Source organism: Lissotriton vulgaris, chromosome 5 (genome assembly GCF_964263255.1).
Source record: "Lissotriton vulgaris chromosome 5, aLisVul1.2, whole genome shotgun sequence".
NCBI lineage: Eukaryota > Metazoa > Chordata > Amphibia > Caudata > Salamandridae > Lissotriton > Lissotriton vulgaris.
In genome coordinates this window covers 417,914,391-417,931,638 of record NC_141693.1, presented here as the reverse complement: position 1 = coordinate 417,931,638, position 17,248 = coordinate 417,914,391, and the positions used below count along the sequence as shown (strand labels likewise).

At 48.2% G+C, this 17,248-nt stretch overlaps 1 protein-coding gene across 1 annotated transcript in view; it reads left to right on the top strand.

Annotated features, from left to right (window-relative positions):
* FRMPD2 (FERM and PDZ domain containing 2) overlaps positions 1-17,248 on the top strand; it is a 603,077-nt gene that overhangs the window by 370,671 nt on the left and 215,158 nt on the right. Inside the window, exons 28-29 of the mRNA XM_086921788.1 lie at positions 6-361; positions 706-1,003. Of these exons, the coding sequence (XP_086777914.1) occupies positions 6-361; positions 706-1,003 (654 nt within the window). The remainder of the gene's footprint in view (positions 1-5; positions 362-705; positions 1,004-17,248) is intronic.

Here is a 17,248-nt window from a genome sequence, read left to right as displayed (position 1 = left end):
TCCAGACTCCTGCTCCATCACCAGTCAAAGAACTTAACCGAGCCAAGTCTCCAGATGTTCAACCTCGGAGCCCCATGAGCCGTGGCACTGAAGCTCAGCGAGGCACCGCTGTTAGAGGAGGAAAGCGCACTCCAACGCCCAAGTGGAAACCACATGTGGATTCGGTCCCCAGGGGAGGAACTGTCTCCATTGTGGGAGTTGGTAGAGAGGGCACACTGAACCCTGAATCACTCTCAGACTATAAACACCCACATACACAGAACTACACAGCAGGCAAGATCGTGTCTGGGCCTCTATCTTCGCTAGCGGAGGACTTGAGACGTAACTGCTATTCAGTGTGTGATGTGGAAATCCATGAGAGGTAAGAATTCACTCTCATGTTGAATGTAGCATGTGTATATGGGTTGTAAATACCTTCACTTCCAGAAATTATCACCCAGCTCTTCAGACTGTGAAGGCAAAATTTTGATGGACACCACTTGCAAACTCTTTTTTTGACTTCTCAAATATGTTTTTCAGCATGTCTTGAATACCAATCTGTTTCTAATTTCACTGTCAGTCAGTCCTGCAGTTCTTTGTGCTAGTTTATCTTATCCTTTTTTTCTTCTGGTTCTATAATATGCAGTATGTTCCCTCTCACACTTTTCTATCTGTCATGCAGGTTGTCGCATGTATTTATCTGTTGCTAATTCCTCTTTCTCTCAGCCCAACAGGTCATCTTACAGTGTATGATGTGTCTACCACATATTTCTCTCCAGAAATTCCCTCCCCAACCCCAGTAGATGAGGAGTACCTCACCATTAGTTCAACATCAGTCAGCCCGGTCTCTGCAACGAACAGTTCCAGATCGACTTCCACCATAATTCCCACACCACAACCTCGAGCGCACATCCCTTGTCCTCAGTCACAAGTGTCCAGGGAGTCATGTGACAGTGACAATGAGTGGGAAGACATGGAAGAGGCAGAGGAGGATGTGGAGGAAGAGGAAGATGAGCTTAGGCAGGTGCGCACAATGTATATTCGTAATATAATTTGTGTATTTTTTTTGTTTGCCGTAAATATTGTGGGGCTGATTTAAATTTTGGCACACAGAGTTATTACTGTCGCCATGATGTAGAACTTTGGATACTCTGCCCACCACATTTAGAGATGTCAGGCAGCCCAGCTCTGTCACAGCTGTCCCTTTAAATGTAATGAAAGTATGCCTTGCTGATCCATCAACGTGACATTGCTGTACGCCACACTTATCATGGTTTTTTATTTTCAAAAACAAAACCCTAAAGTGAGTTTTGTTGGTGAAAATACAAAAAAAACAATGAGTGTCCTCCCATGGTGTGGGGATCATTGAAAACTTTTTCGTTTTACATACCACCACGTTTTGTAAAAGTAAAAACTGGCTATGTGTCTGCCCACTCTAAATTGGATGGGCGGATACATGGCCAAACTGCCAATGGCCCTTACTCTGTCGGGCTGTTGGAGGGGTATGTAGCTGCCTGAGACGAATTAGTCTCCGCCGTCTACGTACTGAAGTTTCTCCCATATGTATATAATGCAGGAGGACCATCAGGTTGGCAGAAAGAAAATAGGCCTTGTGTCATCATTTATCATTTACATACATTTATCAATTGGAGCTAGTGATAGAAAATCTACACCCTATGAGGTAAATGTTTTGTAAACAATATTTAGACCACAAAATGTGATATTTCTGTCCATGAGAGATTCTGATATGCAACCCTCCATGGAGTTCTGCCCAGGAAGGTGTCAGCACTACTCTCTAAATAGAGTTTCCTTAGTACACAATTGACTGGTCCTTTGATCCAGAGATTCTACAGAGTAACTAAATAAATTGGCTGGATTGTTCAGGACTTGTCCTAGATCTTTCCTGCGGCGCAAATGCAGAGACGCTATGAGCACAGAAGCAGCTATTGATCACTATAAGTTTCCCAGGAAAAGCAAAGAGAATTACTGGTACCTACAACTTCTAATGGAAGTGCAGTGCTGAAACTGAGAAACAGTGTCATTACTCATAAGGCAATGATAGTAATGTACAAGACAAGGGGCTAATGGCTTTATTTATGAAAAGGCTTGCCAGTTAAGTATTGTTCTTCAAAAGAGTCGAGCAGGTAGTGTCATCTTGTGTGGTAACAAAAGCCAAGTATGTGGAAAGCATAAAAAAGGCTGGTTTATAATGATTTTTCAAGATAATCTGCAAACCCTGTTGACCTGAGACAAGCCCCTCCGCTCCCACTCTGCCTTCTATTTGACCTTGCTCCTAAAACCTAATGAGAGACTACTGGAAAATTTGAAAAACTCTTAAATGCAGTTATTCTGGTACCGTAGACTGTTGTGCTTGGTCTCATGGTCAACAAAATACAGCCATAGCTTCACAAACCAAATCTTAAATCTGCACTCTAGAATTACTGTTACTTGCAACTGCCTATTTTCAATTTTCTACTGTTTAGGAACTCAGCCTTAGCAGTTTGGAAATCTGTGTCACTCACAGCTTTCCAGGTGTATTACAGTGAGTCATATAATTTGCTAAAACCCGTTGGAAAATTAGGCTCTTAGATTCTCGACCATGATGAAACCCAGGGATTTTGCTATCTCAACAATTGTGGACTTACCATCAGCAATGTTTGAGAAGTCAAGCCAGGTTAGTACTGGGGTGAGATGAGGTCAAAAGAAATGTCTGTTGGTTTAGTTTGAGATGGCTTTGGTACATACATGCTCGTAATTCCTTTAACGTTGATCTCCGTGTTTTTATGTTGTCTGGGGGAAGAGACCTTCAGGTATTGTTGAGTGTCGTCAATGTATAACTGGACTAAGTTGTTGGATTTATATTTAAGAGCAAGGTTAGAGGTTCCATGTATAAATTGAAAGGGTGAATGAGAAGATGGAACCTTGAGTGACTTCTTGCTCGAGTAAAGAGGCAATTGATACGTCATGCCTGCACCTGGCTTTCTAGGTGCAAAATTCACCTTTAGGATTTGTACTAGTGAGATATTGTTGACATTGTCAACCACCACTGATAGATCTACTAGAACAAGCATACATGACTCCCCTTTGTCTAAAAGAAGATTTTGTCATCTATTATGCGCTGCAGTAGGGTCTGAATACTGACTTTGGTGGAAGGAAAAAGCAGAGAGGGAATCAATTATCACTCGCTCAGGAATGGAGTGTAGGCAAAGGTGATTTTACTGGGACCAGACCTGCAAAGTGGTTGTCAGGGCTTTAGGCGATAGTTGAAATGATATTGAAGTGTGTTAGTTCCTTGAAAGTTGACCATCTCAGTAGGGATTTGCTAGTTAGCGGTTCTATTGTGTGCTGTTTAGATGTTGAGTCTGGAGAGAACTTGATTATTCTTATTTTTGAGTTGAAGGATTTTGGAGAATTATTCTCATGATTCTTTGGGATTGGGAGTGATAGTGGGTAACCGAGGAGTGGTGAGATTCTTGACTAGTTTGAATAGTTTTCTCAGTAGATTTTTGGAGGCACTACTTAATCTCTGGTAGAGTTGGCCTTTTCTACCAGGATATATTCTCTATGTACCTTGCATTGTTTTGTGCAGAGTTGAGAGATCTTGTTTCAAAGAACTCCTAAACCTTGCCGTTCTGTTAGCCCTAGGGCTCTTCTTCAATGAGTTGGTCTTTGGAGGACCAGTTCCTGTTTTTATGCCCTTTATTTGTTTGTTTACATTGGGTCCAAATAGTCTGTTACATCTAGCAAAACAGAGTTGAGGGTGGCCAGAGTGGCGTTAGGATTATTATTGTTAGTGGGGACTGTCCACGGTTTCATGGAGATTTTGTTTTTGAGGCAAGATATGTGTACATCAACATCATTGACATTTCTGATCAATCCTTAAGGTTATTTTGGTTAGCCCCAGTGCACTTATTTGAAGCATAGGAGATTGAAGGGTATTAGGAGGTGGTCTGACTAGTCGATCTTTTATGGAACTGTCAAATAGATCTTGCAAGACTCTGCTGCAACGAAGATCTCTACTGTTGCAGGGAATGGATTTTGTGATAAAGGGTCAACTATGATCACTGGTTGGGGTGTGTGCTCTTCTTTGTGGTTATTAATTGGAGAAAGACAGGAGGGTTTATGAGTAGGAGAAAGTTTGAGGTGCAGTGGAGAGTCAAAAGATCTTGCAAGGTTCTGCTGAGACAAGGATCTCTATTGCTGCAGGGAATGGATTTTGTGATAGAGGGTAGACTATGATCACTGGTCGGGGTGTGTGCTCTTCTTTGTGTTCATTAATTGTAGAAATACAAGGGGTTTTGGGAGTAGGAGGAGGTTTGAGGTGCAGTGGAGAGTGAGGGGGCTGAGTTCATGTGGGAAAGGAGGGTTTCGGGAAGCTTCGGGGGAGTATGTGCTATTTTGATTTGGGAAAGGGGATGTGAGGAGGGTGGAGAGGGAGGAGGAGGGTAGTGCTGCAGGCAGGGGGTGTATGCAGGGTAGAGGTAAAAAATTAATCAGATTGGATAGAGGAATAGTACATCATTGGAAATGTGGGGCCCTGACTGAATCGAGTTAGGGAGTGATGGGGGAGCAAGTTAGAAATGGAAAGGAAATTGAACAGAGGGCACTTGATGTGCCTAGAGAAGTAGGTGTGTATCGGTTAGAGAGAACTTTTTTCTGGGTTTGAAGAATGTTCTTGAAGGTCAGATCAAGTTGTGCCAGTACATTGTCTGTGGATTGGATAATTATGTTCTTCTTATTCTAGATGGAGATGATCATATTATCTGCCAGTTCGAGATGTGTTTACTGTTAGTCTGTTGTCATGTGGGATATCCTTATATTCAGAGGCTTGTAGCTCCTTGATAAGGCTGGAGCATCAAGCTTTTGTGTGGTCTGTATTGAAGAGAAGGTTAGTCTTTACGGTTTAACTACTGATGTATTGGTTTGCAAAGTGTGTTTCTTGAACTTTTTCCATCTACGTGTATTGAAAGTTTTTAGTGACACGTTTGGAGAGGTTGGGATAATAAGAGACGTTGGTCCTAATCTTGGTTTATAGGTTACTCCATCACAATGTTGGCGAATATCCCATCCACCAAAATATAAATCCCATTATATCCTATGGGTTTTGTATTTTGGCAGCTGGGATATCTGTCACCGTTGTGAAGAAGTAACCCATCCTTTAAGATCTAAATCAGGCTGTTTATGTGAGTAAGGGCTACTTTCGATCAGTTATTTGAGCAAGAGATTTATGTTTGAGGGTTTCATCGAGGGGAGTTTGAGTGGAAATGTAGATGAAGGAGGTAGGAGGTGTGTTTGTGAGGTGCGCATTGGACTCATTTGCAAATAGTCTATGAGTGGTTGACTGTTGGACTGTGTTCACGAGTTCAGTACGTCATTGTAAGGTAAGAGAGATGTTTCAGTGAGCCGCTCCTAGAAGTGTGTCTGCTGTGGGTGCAGAGGATACGAAAGGAGGAAAAGCGTTGATGTTGGCGTCGGTGAAGGAAGAAGGAATATTAGAGAGGGGTTTAATCAGACTGGTCCTGAGATGGTCAGAATCAAGGATATCATGGCCTAAATGGGTAGACAGTGGGGCTCACTCCATAAATGATGTTTGTTTTGATGTGATAGGGGTCAAAGTTTCCCAGTTATTGAATGTCAAGGCTGCTTTATGCTCATTGGAGGTTGTGAAGTGTCTATAAAGGGCTAGGCAGTGTAAGAATACAGTGTTTCATGCATGCCAAACATTTAAAAAACAAAAGGGATATTTAAAAAAATATTCTGGGGAATATATTGTCTCCATTTACTTGTATTGAAATTAGGAAAAAAATTAAGTTTGAGAAAGTTTAATTAAAGTAATTTTTTACTTTAGTTTAAAAATGGGGAATCTACCATTAGGGCCTAATCAATTTATAAGCTTTATTCGACATTTGTCATAAAAGCATTCACCTAACCCTAATACAATAAATACTACATATAAAAATACTTCTAAAAATACATATTAAACATTAAATGTCGAATAATACATAGTAAAAAGTACATCGATATTATAACACATTATTACACTTTAAAAAGTAAAGTTTCTATAAGTTTAAAAAACAATAATCCATGTCGCAAAAAGCAAAATTGAAGATATACATAATTTCATTATAATGCAATAGCCGTTAATGATCGGGTACGAATTAGCCACGACCAGGCCAAAAATTTTGCTACACCAACCACAAGCAATGTTGAACAGTCTGTTTCAAGTATCCTAAGGGCTTCAGATTGGCTTTGGGTTCCCAACTTTGAGCACACCGGTTTTAACCATTTGCGTCTGGGGGACAAATACAATGGACAACAAAACAAAAAGTGGGAGATGTGTTCAATTTCTTCATTACAATGGTGACAATGATCATCCATGCCAGGGACCAATGCTTCTTGAACGCATTCAGTGGAAGTGTACCAATGCGAAATTGAAAATAAAGTTTTCTATCGTATGGTTTTTCAATTAAGTCCCAGAAGGGTTCATAAGAGGGGTACATTTTTATATTTAGGAAGCGAGATGTTAGATTTGCGCTTGTGCTGTCACTAAACATTGTAAAATATACCATTTCCCAATATAGATCCTTTAGCTTTTCCTTGGTAGGGAAGCAGGCCGGATCTTTGTTGTCCCATAAATAGTCCAATTTCAATTTTGTAAGGAGTCCCCGCAACTCCCTTAGCCATAGAATGCTATGGAAACGGTCGAATTTGATGACATCCATCAGTGCTGCTGCATAGTGGCCTAATTCTGGGGTCACCATAACTCGTCTCCAATATAGGAGGGGCCGAAGCCTCGCTATGTCCTCAACAGATTTTCTTCCCAAGTCCAATTTTAACGGGATTGTTGGTGTGCTTTGGGGGACCATTACGATCCCTCGTAAAAACCTGTTTTCAGCACGGCCCAGTTCTCTCAGGTTTGAGAACCCCCATAGTTCAGAACCATATAAACAAGCCCCCAGGACTTTCATGGAATAAATTTCCATCACACAGTTTACAGGCTTTGTCAGTGAGGTGCGGTGTTTTAAGGAGATAGCGCCTGCTAGCTGTCTAAACTTTAGTAGGGTTGTGGTTATGTGTTGCTTCCAGCTCATGTTTTCTTGCAGAGTGATACCTAGGTATGAAAAAGAGTCCACTCTTTCTAGGGGAGTGCCTTTGTATTTTATTACACCCTTAAAAGTGGACTGGTGATTGAGGCACATGAATTTTGTTTTAGTAGTGTTCAATTCCAGGCCCCTTTCATCACAATATATACCAAAGGCATCAACCACTTTTTGTAGCCCACTAGGGGTGCGGGAAAGTAAGAGTGTATCATCCGCAAACATGAGGACTGGTACACGAGAGCCAGCTATTACAGGGGCGTCACTAGCAATCTTCTCTAGATGTTCAACGATACCATTTATATAGATAGAGAAGAGGGTTGGTGCTAGGACACACCCTTGTCTCACCCCACGTTCAACCGGAAAGGGATCAGTTACATCTCCTTGTTTGCCCCATCGTATCCTTGCAAAATTGTTTTCGTGCAGGCGAACAAGGAGAGTGAGCAATTCCTGGCTTTGGCCTGCGTCCGCCAAGGTCTGCCAGAGCTTTTCCCTGGGGACCAAGTCGAAAGCGGCTTTTAGATCTACAAAAACTGCATATAATGTCCCCTTCTTCAAGGTGACATTTCTCCAATAGATTGTTAGAAAATGGAGGACTTGATCGACGCTACTGGTTAGGGGCCGAAACCCAGCCTGATAAGATGACAAGATGTTGTTTTCGTCGATCCATTGCTGCAATTTGTTTTGCACTAATCGGCCCATTAGCTTTTGCGCTGTATCGATCAAACTAATGGGTCTGTAGTTTTTAGCCAGGGATCGGTCACCTTTCTTATATATGGGAATTATTTCAGCTCCCTTCCATGATGCAGGCACTTTCCCTCCCATAGCCACCGCATTAGCCAGCATTGTGAAGTAGCTACACCAGGAGTTCCGGTCCGATAGAAAAATATCAGCCGGAATTCCATCCATGCCTGGGGCTTTCCCCCCTGCTACACAGTCCAGTACAATACTCACATCCCTCTCAACAAATATAGGTGCTTTGTAGTAAACTTGTGGAGGAAGACTAACATAATTAAACATGGGGTTACAAGCATACTGTGGTTGAAAGTATTCTATCCAACTGCTTTTTGCGACATTATTAGTAGGTTGGGGTGCTATGCCACCCTTTGCCCATTTTACTGAAGCCCAGAAGCGCTTAGAGTCCTTGGAGGCACACACCTCCTTGAGTTCTCGCCAACAATCCTCATCCCAACGCTTCTTGGCTAATTTTTGAACCTGTCTGTACTGGTTTCTTGCCAGTCTTACTGCTTCTGGCCTTCCTGATCTTAGTTCCCTGCTAAGATTATCTCGTGCTGCCCTACAGCTCTTGTCATACCACCCTCTAGTTTCTTGGGCTTTCTTCATTTTATTTGGGGCTATTCTTTTAAGAAAAAAACTTTGGATTTTAGAAAAAAGTATCTCATGGGCAGCCATCTTAGGGCCTAATGTACGACCTGCAAAATAGCGCCTTGCAAATTGCGACTTGCAATTTGCGAGGCGCTATTTGGCATGTACAACAGTGCGTTTAACACTGTTTGCGATTCCCAATGGGGTCGCAAATTGCGAGGCTAATGGATTTTAATGAGCCTCTCGCAATTTGCGAGCCCATTGGGAATGACAGGTCCTCCCAGGGATGGTGGCCTGCGGGGTTCAGCAGACCACCATGTCTGGGACTGCTTTTAAATAAAGTCGTTTTTTTTATAATGCAGCCGTTTTCCTTAAAGGAAAACAGAATGCTTTTTTTCAGTGGCGTCACTAGGGTTGGTGTCACCCAGTGCAGGTAACTCATGGTGTCACCTCCTCACGACTTACCCATGAATCCATGATGGACCTCCCGAGGAGATGTATTCATCTTTGCAGCACCCACGGAGGAGGTCCTTCTTCTACTGGGGCCTTTTCAAGCCCACTCCTTTACACCGGAGTCTAAAGCACTGCAGAGGTGTTACCCATCCTTTCATAACTCCTCCCCTTGCTCCTGGCCAACATAGAAAAGTCTTAACCACACGCGGGAAAATGTGGAGTGTGGCTTTGACGCATTCTTACGAGGGGGAGATGCCTACCCCATTCCAATGTGTGGCGCTTTGCATCATGCTCACCAGACCTGACTGGATTTTATTTAAAAACAGTAGCTCTGCACCTGTCAATGGTTACAACGCCAATTGTCTTACCAGTCACTGTGTAATTGCTATTCATTCTACTCAAGACATCACTCACCCACTTTCTTTAACAAGGAAGACAAGAGGGCAAAAATGTTTCCAAATAAATAATACAGGGCACAAGTAAATTGTTCGAGAGCCTGTAAATCTATTAACCAATTGGTGTCCATCACCAAAGAAAGTTACATGATAAAAATGAATGCTACTTTTTTATTTATATAAGTGCAGAGCCAGTGTTCACCTTTCCGACTCTTCCTTTTCAGTGCATTATTTCTAGCGCACTGAGCACCAGTGCCACTCGTCTTGACACAGGGGTGCAGGTGTATGTGGTTTGCGTGAGTGAAAGTTCATTGCACTCTGTCAAGATATGGTAAACTAGTTTAAGAGAGGGGACGCATTTGAGGAAAGGTCGGCAACTCTAGCGCCTTACACCGGGACTGCCCTAGCGCCTGTCATTTAGAAGACAACTCTGTGCAGTTCACATAAATCAACGTGTCTGGCGGTTTTTAGGTTGAGTCTCTCCTACATGTAGCAGCGCCTTCAAGCAACACTCTGAGTGCTATCCAAACCCCAGCAATCCACATGCTACATTTGCACAAACCATCAAAGTGCAATAGAGCTCGAGCACCGAAGCGCTTTAATTAAGGTAGATTGCTGAAAGTTGCAGCACTTTAATTTAGCCACACAAACCGTAGTGACAGACAGGATACTGCTTTGAATCACAGTCACAGCGCTAAGCCCAGTCAGAGATACAATATAGAGAAGTAACTCATGCAATAATATATAGGATTGCCAATCAACAGGTCTGAGCGTGAACTGTTTTTAAACTTAAAGCGCGCTCACTACAGTGCACCGGTTATCGTAGGACTGTGTTCCGACATCTCACACCGAAGGAGCAGAACACACATAATATACTTTTTCAGAATGGGCAGCGCCTAGCCCCGGTACGTATGCATCACTTTGTGCTGTAGTGCAAATAAAATAATGTATTCGAATTCCACCATTAACCAGAAACAAATCTTCAATACCACTTTATTCCCACATGTACCTACCTCTAAACTCATTTGCAATATCAAAGTATCTGTGTGGCGTTGCATTTGCTGCAGTGACCTCAATTTAAACTCAGGTTTTTCTTTCTACAGTGAAATAGCGAAATACTCTATAGCCCTCTATTACATATGGTGCTTAAACACAAGCTGGACGCCACATGCATGCCAGGCGGACATGCATTCAGCACTTTGGGGCAGCAGTATCGAACTGGCAGCCAAGGCTGGTGGATCTAGAGAACTCAAAAGTACAACCGGAAACAAAGAGAGAACGTAAAAAAAAACAGAGCCAGAATGCCCAGTGGGAAAATGGGGAACATATTTAACATACAGCTGCCCCTGACAGGCCAGAGTGGTTAGGACGGAGTCACTCTAAAAACAGGGTGTAGTGAGTTGCATGAGGAGGAAACGCTGGGGCAGAGTCATTTAATCCCTTCCCTTTCACCATTAAGAAGCATATAAAGTGCAGCGACTGTGCTTGAGGCGCTTTCTGGCGCTAATGGTATCAGCAGCCACATGCGAGACCACTGGCTCTGCCCCAGCTGGAAGGGCCTTTCCAATGCATGGCCTTAGCAAAAGTGCCCTCCCATGAACCAATCTCCATCTTTCGGGCAGCACAAAGAGTAGCGAGAGCTGCTAACCTGCCAGGCTGTTTTAATAATCCACCTCCATGCACTCCACAATCTGCCTCTGCTCGGCGGTCAGAGCCCCAGAGCGGGCCCCTCCGGGCTGGGGCAGCAGTAGCCTGTGAAATTTGCTCTGTGAAATTCGCGCAATAACCACTTCACGCATCAGTTAGCGTAAAAGGCCATTTTATTAGGACAGGCATGACAACCAAAATTAACATAACGCCATTAACAATTAACAATCCCCCCAAACATCCTGCCTCTCAACCATCATCTACTCACGTACTCCAATAGCCACTCCCAATTCACACCACGCCTCTTCACGTATACCATTCACTTCCCCTTTTCACTTCCAAACTCCTCCATCATCTCCATCCATCGCACTCCCGTCTACCACACCCCCATCCTGCACCTGTAACCCCCTCCCTGGAAGGGTGATTCTGCCCGTCAAGGACGCCACCCAGGGAACCCCTGGGGGGCGGTTACCTGCCCCACCAATCGTGCACCTTTCGCAGTCAGTCATGCCTACACCATATCGACTCATTCCACAAAAAACTGATCAGAACCCGCAGCTCCATAAGGTAGTACGCATTTCCCATGTGTGAAAGGTGCACGCCATCATCTCGAAAGAGAAGTGGCTCCTCCAGCCTGAGCCTGCCATGAGCCAGCACTTTGAGTCCATGATTGGCACAAAAAAGTCTCATTGCCCTGTTCAATTTCCTACGGGCCCTTTCAATTGCCGCGGGCTTAAGAGCCTCCCTCCAGATCCGTCGTGGTATGAATTCAGTCCACACAATACAGGCGCCAGCCAGATTGCGCCTCATCGCTTCCAAGTCCCGCTGCATCAGGTGTAACAAGGACACCCCTGATTGCCTTACCAAGTCATTTTCACCCAAATGGATCACAAGCATGTACGGACAGCCCAGCTGTGACACCTTCTTTGTAAGCCATGGCAGCAATTCTCCCCAACCCATTCCACTCTTACCCCACCATTGGACCTCGTGATGACTGCTCCTCAGGCCCAGGCTACGACCATACACCTGCCTGTCCGCATACTTCGAGGCCCAATGTACAAAAGAATGTCCCACAATCCAAGTGACCGTCTTGGCCCCCGGCCCCCGGACACAACCTACGAAGAGAAAGAGATTAGTACCACAGCAAAGACAAAATGTAACACGAACCGCAGCCGCCAAGGCTAACCCGCGCCCCCCTACTTGCGCACATAGCGTTCACAGCAGCGAGACCGCCAGCGACCAATCCGCTGAATCTCCTCCCACGACCAACCTATCCCCGCCGCTGCCGTGGCCGCCCCGATCCTAAACGAGAGCGTGCCAAAACGCGCCGGGTCCTTGCCAAGCCTCCGCAACGCCAATCTCAACACCGCCAGCAACTGGAAGGCTGTCAAGCACCTCATAGAAGCACGCACGAAGATCTCCCCCTCTGACCTCTGCACTCGTCCACAGAAACCCCGCCACTCACGCACCGGGCACACGCCCGCACAGCCGCTCTCTACCAACCACACCCATTCATCCCGACCAACCTGGTCCGTCTTGGAACGTCCCAACCAAATGCCCAGCCGGGCCCCATCCAAACGCACATCCCCAAACATCCGCCCCGGCGCCCCACCAGCCCCTAACTACTCAGACACCCGAAAAGCCCCAAAGAACATCCACGCCACGCATAAACGGAACAACGCCACTTCATCCCTGTCATAACAACAACACAGCAACTCCCCCAAAATCCCGCCCAACAAATCAAACGTAATCGCCTCACGAGGCAAGTCCCCCCCTCCCCCCTCCCCCCTCCGCCCTCACACGTCCCCAACCTTTCAACATACGACTCAGCAGATCCGTCCTGGCCGGATCAAAACCCATATAGACCATGCTGTAAAAAGAAACACCAGCCAACTTGCCAGCAATCGTTGCCTGACACAAACCTCTGTCCATGCAGTCCAGTACAAAACGCACCACCCCACGCTTGCATGCATTTTTGGGCATCCTCCAAGCACCTTTCTTCCAACACAAAAAGGCCCCAAATTCAGACCACAGCAACCTATATGAACGCCTAGTGGACTTGGCTATAGATCTTTCAACCAACCCCACCACTCTCATTCCCCCACGCCCAGATACCCTCCGGCACCTTGGTCTTGCAAGCCTCCGCTCCCGGAGCCAGCTTCCTGAAGCGCTGCCACTGCGAACAAGATAACGCATCCGCAATTTCATTACTAACACCAGGCAAATGTTGCGCGCGAAAAAGCACATTGAAACGCAAACACAGCAGCATGAAACTTCGCAGCAAGCGCAGCACACGCAGGTCTTTTGTTTTCTGATTGTTCAACAGGTCCACAACCGTCATGTTGTCCACGTGGAACAACACCGACCTGTTCTGAAATTCCGGACCCCAAACCAACAAAGCCACCAACAGCGTGAAGAATTCCAGGAAAGCAATGCTCCTGCCCTGGCACAGCCAGTGAGCCGGCCACTGCTCTGCACACCAGCGGCCGTCCCAGAACACCCCGAAACCAGCCGCTCCCGCCGCATCAGAGTAGAGTTGTACCTGCCACACCATCTTGTCCCGCGCAAATTCCAAAGAAACACCATTGAAATCTTCCAGAAACACTAGCCAGACACGCAAATCAGACCGCACTCCCAGCGTGACCCTGACCCGGTGATGAGGGAGAACCGCCCGACATGGCCATGCCGAGGCGTCTACAAAATGTCCTTCCGGCCCTCACCACCCTGCAAGCAAAGTTCAACAGTCCCAGCAAGCGCTGCACCAACCTCAACTCAATCTTGCGAGCAACAAGCACCTGTCTCAAAATCTTCTGCATCTCCGCCACCTTCTGCAATGGCAACCTCGCCTGCCAGGCCACCGAGTCTAGTTCGATCCCTAAAAAGGTAATAAAGCAACTAGGCCCTTCCGTCTTCTCTGGCGCCAAAGGCACCCCAAACTCCTGCGCCATCTGCTGAAATTGGCCCAAGGCCTTTCCACACTCGCCCGTCCGTCCCAGTCCAACAAACAAGAAATAATCCAAATAGTGAGACACCAGCCGGTGCCCACTGCGGTCCACAAAAGCCCACTGCAAAAAGGAACTGAAGGTCTCAAAGAGCGCGCAGGAAACCGCACAGCCCATTGACAACACCATGTCGACGAAAATGACCCCGCAAACTGCATCCCCAACAGAGAAAAGTCCGCCGGATGAATGGGAAGGAGGCGAAAGGGCGACTTTATGTCACACTTGGCCAACTCTGCCCCCACTCCGCAAGCACGCACCAAACCAATGGCATCATCCACCGACGCATACAAAACCCTAGAGTCCTCCTCCACGATGAAGTCATTCACAGAACCTCCCTCCGACCATGACAAATGATGGATCAACCTGAACTCCCCCTGTTCCTTCTTGGGGACCACCCCCAGCGAGGAGACCATGAGATCTGACATCGGCCATTCCACGAACGGACCCGCGATCCTGCCTTCCAAAACCTCCTTCTCCAATTTCTTCGACACCACATCCGGCAATTCTCTGGCAGACCGCAAGTTCTCCGCCCAACGCTGCTCCCTCGGTCCCTGATAGCCAATCCGAAAACCCTCCACAAAACCCCAATACAGTCTCACCGCAGCCTCTCTATCAGGATACCGGGAGAGCCATGGACACATGGCCTCCACCCTAACCGGAGTATGGGCCCTTCGGCCCAACCTGTCCCCTGCCTCTTGCAAACTTCCACTGCTCTGAGGGTGTAGCCAACGTGAGGCATTGCATAACCGCGTGCCGTCCCCCACACTTCGAACACTCATGTTTGAATTTACAGGAAGGTCGGTTGCAGAAACCCTTATTGAAGCCCCAACAGGCCCCAGTGGATCCCGGCTTGTACTGCTGTCCCGCTGCCCCTGTCCACACTGCCTGAGCTCCTTGTCCCCCGGCAACGCCTGACACCACCCGCCCCAGATTGGGCGGGCGCGATCGAAAAGACCGATAGGTGACCGGAAGGCCACTGGCCGTATGTGTAGAAGCCGCCGCCTGCGTTGATGACATCCACTGAACCCAGAGTTCTTGGTCAACGTCCCCCCTCGGCTTGTCCGGGTTCACACTAATCCTGGCCCTGAACTCCTCGTCATAGCTCAACCAGGCAAAACCCCCAAAATGCAACTGCGCCTTCCGAATCACGTCCATATACTTAAATAACGCAATCGCCCTATCTGCATGCTTCTCACAATAGATACTCGCATAAATCAAAAAGGCTGACGTCCAATTCTCCAATTCTCCATTGTCACCGGCACTCTCGGTCGCCTGGTCAACTCCCATTCCTCCTCCTTAGACCCTTCCTTCGCCTGAATCTCTCTGTGTAACAACTTAAAGACATCAACATATTCATGCTTCCAAATCTTCTCAGAAAAATGGACCCAAGGGGCATAGCCATACCCATGTACGATAGCTTCTTTCGAGCTTTCTCAACCCCATTATCCTTTCCCCCATCATCCTCAGACTTGTCTGTTTGAGCACTGGCCGTCACAACCTGCTTCTTACCATCCATCGGAGCCTTCTCCACTCCACCTGTGGCCCCAAACTCCCGCACAGACCCGTCCCCCACACCCACCGACCAGCAGGCCTTCTTCCTCCCTCCTTTTGCCCCATCCCCCCAAGCATCCCACCAAGCGCCCTCACGTGATAGAATTGCAGGGGCGTCCCGCTCAGTCCTCCGTGCGTCCCCCGGTTTCGCCGTCCCTCTGCTGGCCCGACTAGCACCAGCTTTTGCCTCCGGGACAAATCCTGGCCTGTCCATTGCGGATCTGCCCTTCCCCCAACTCACAGGCTCTCTCACCTCACCCTCTTCCAACTCGTCCTCTACATCCTCATAGTCCAACACTTCATCCTCCAACTCACACACCTCAGTCACCACCCTCTTCGCACCTTTCCCTATCACTCCAGGCACAAACTCGCACTCCAACATCGCCGGTGCCCGCTCCCTCGGTGGAGGGCAGGCCGCCGCGGACCCCCCTGCTTTTTCATCCCGGCGTTTGGAGGCTGTCTTGCACCCCGCTGGCCCACCCCGGCCTCTGCCAGCTGCACCTGCTGGCCTGTACCCCCCCCCCCCGAGCAGTATGCGCCCGGGGAGGCCCCAGTGCCACCAGGTCTCTGTGCCGCCAAGGCAGTCCCTGACCCCTCTACCCAGACCCACTCCCCGGACACCCCAGGAACCCTCACCTCCGCGCCCGTGGCAGGCCTCCCCCCGCGCGCAGGTGCCGGGGCCCCATTGCCCCCAGGCACCCCACCCGCCTTCGCCTCTCTAGCAGCACACAGCCGCTGCCATTCACCCTCTGCCTCCTCAATAATGCGGCGCTGGTCGCGGATCCGCTCCTCCGTAGACCTGAGCTCCCCCCTGGCGTACCATGACCCCTGCTTCTCCGTGTCCCCTAAGGGACCCTTCCCTGGTGGTGGCACCGCAGATGCCCCCTTTCCTGGCCCCGCTCCCCCTGCCTGCTGTGCCTTCTTTGGTCCCTTGCCCTTGGACCCTTGCGCCCTGACTACACCCTTCTTGCCCCTTGACAGGTCCACAGGCTGCACTGGCTGTCCCCTTGCAAGGTCCCGTTCCTCATCTCCAGACTCCCCTTCCGTTAACATGAGGACAAACTCCTCTCCAGTCACCTGCTCCCACTCCCCCAGGTCCTCCCCCCCACTGCCTTCACTGCTTTCCCCATAATCAACAAGCTGTGCCCCCCCTCCAGACCCTCCACCGAATGTGGGTAATGAGGCCAGAACCTGCTGATCGTCTCCTGCAAACTGCCCCTGGTCCCCAGGCCCCTCCCCAGGCCCCCCTCCCCCCCAGCACACCACTATCATCTGAAACACGAGCAGGGAGGCTCAACCGCCTCCTCCCACGTTTGGGGCCCTCCTGATATCTCTTGCCCCTCCCCCGCCCTGCTCCAGCCTCACGAGCCCCTTGGGGCTTGTCTAGACACGCGGTAACTGCCGCGAAAACGCCTGCCGAGGCAGCCCTCTGTGGTCGGGCCATCCCGACCCAAGCCTGATCAAGGACGCCGGGCTGGAGGAGGTCGGCCCTCCCAGCCCGGCAGAGTACCTGCAGGGCCGCCCGCACCGCTGCCGCATCGGCGTTGCCATGGCTCCCTCTGTGCACCCTGACTCACCGCGTGAAATTACTGCTGCCACTCGACTCTCCAAACACGCCGCACACCGGGGCACCAGTGGCGACTCGCTACTTCCAACTTGCACCCCCGCCTACACTACCTACAAGACACGCACCCACAAACTAATCTACACCCTGAGGCACTGGGGACAGGAAGAGGAAGTCCTTCCCCTCCTGTCCCCTTAAGTAACCTCTTGACTCCCCCTACCCCTTAAACCCACC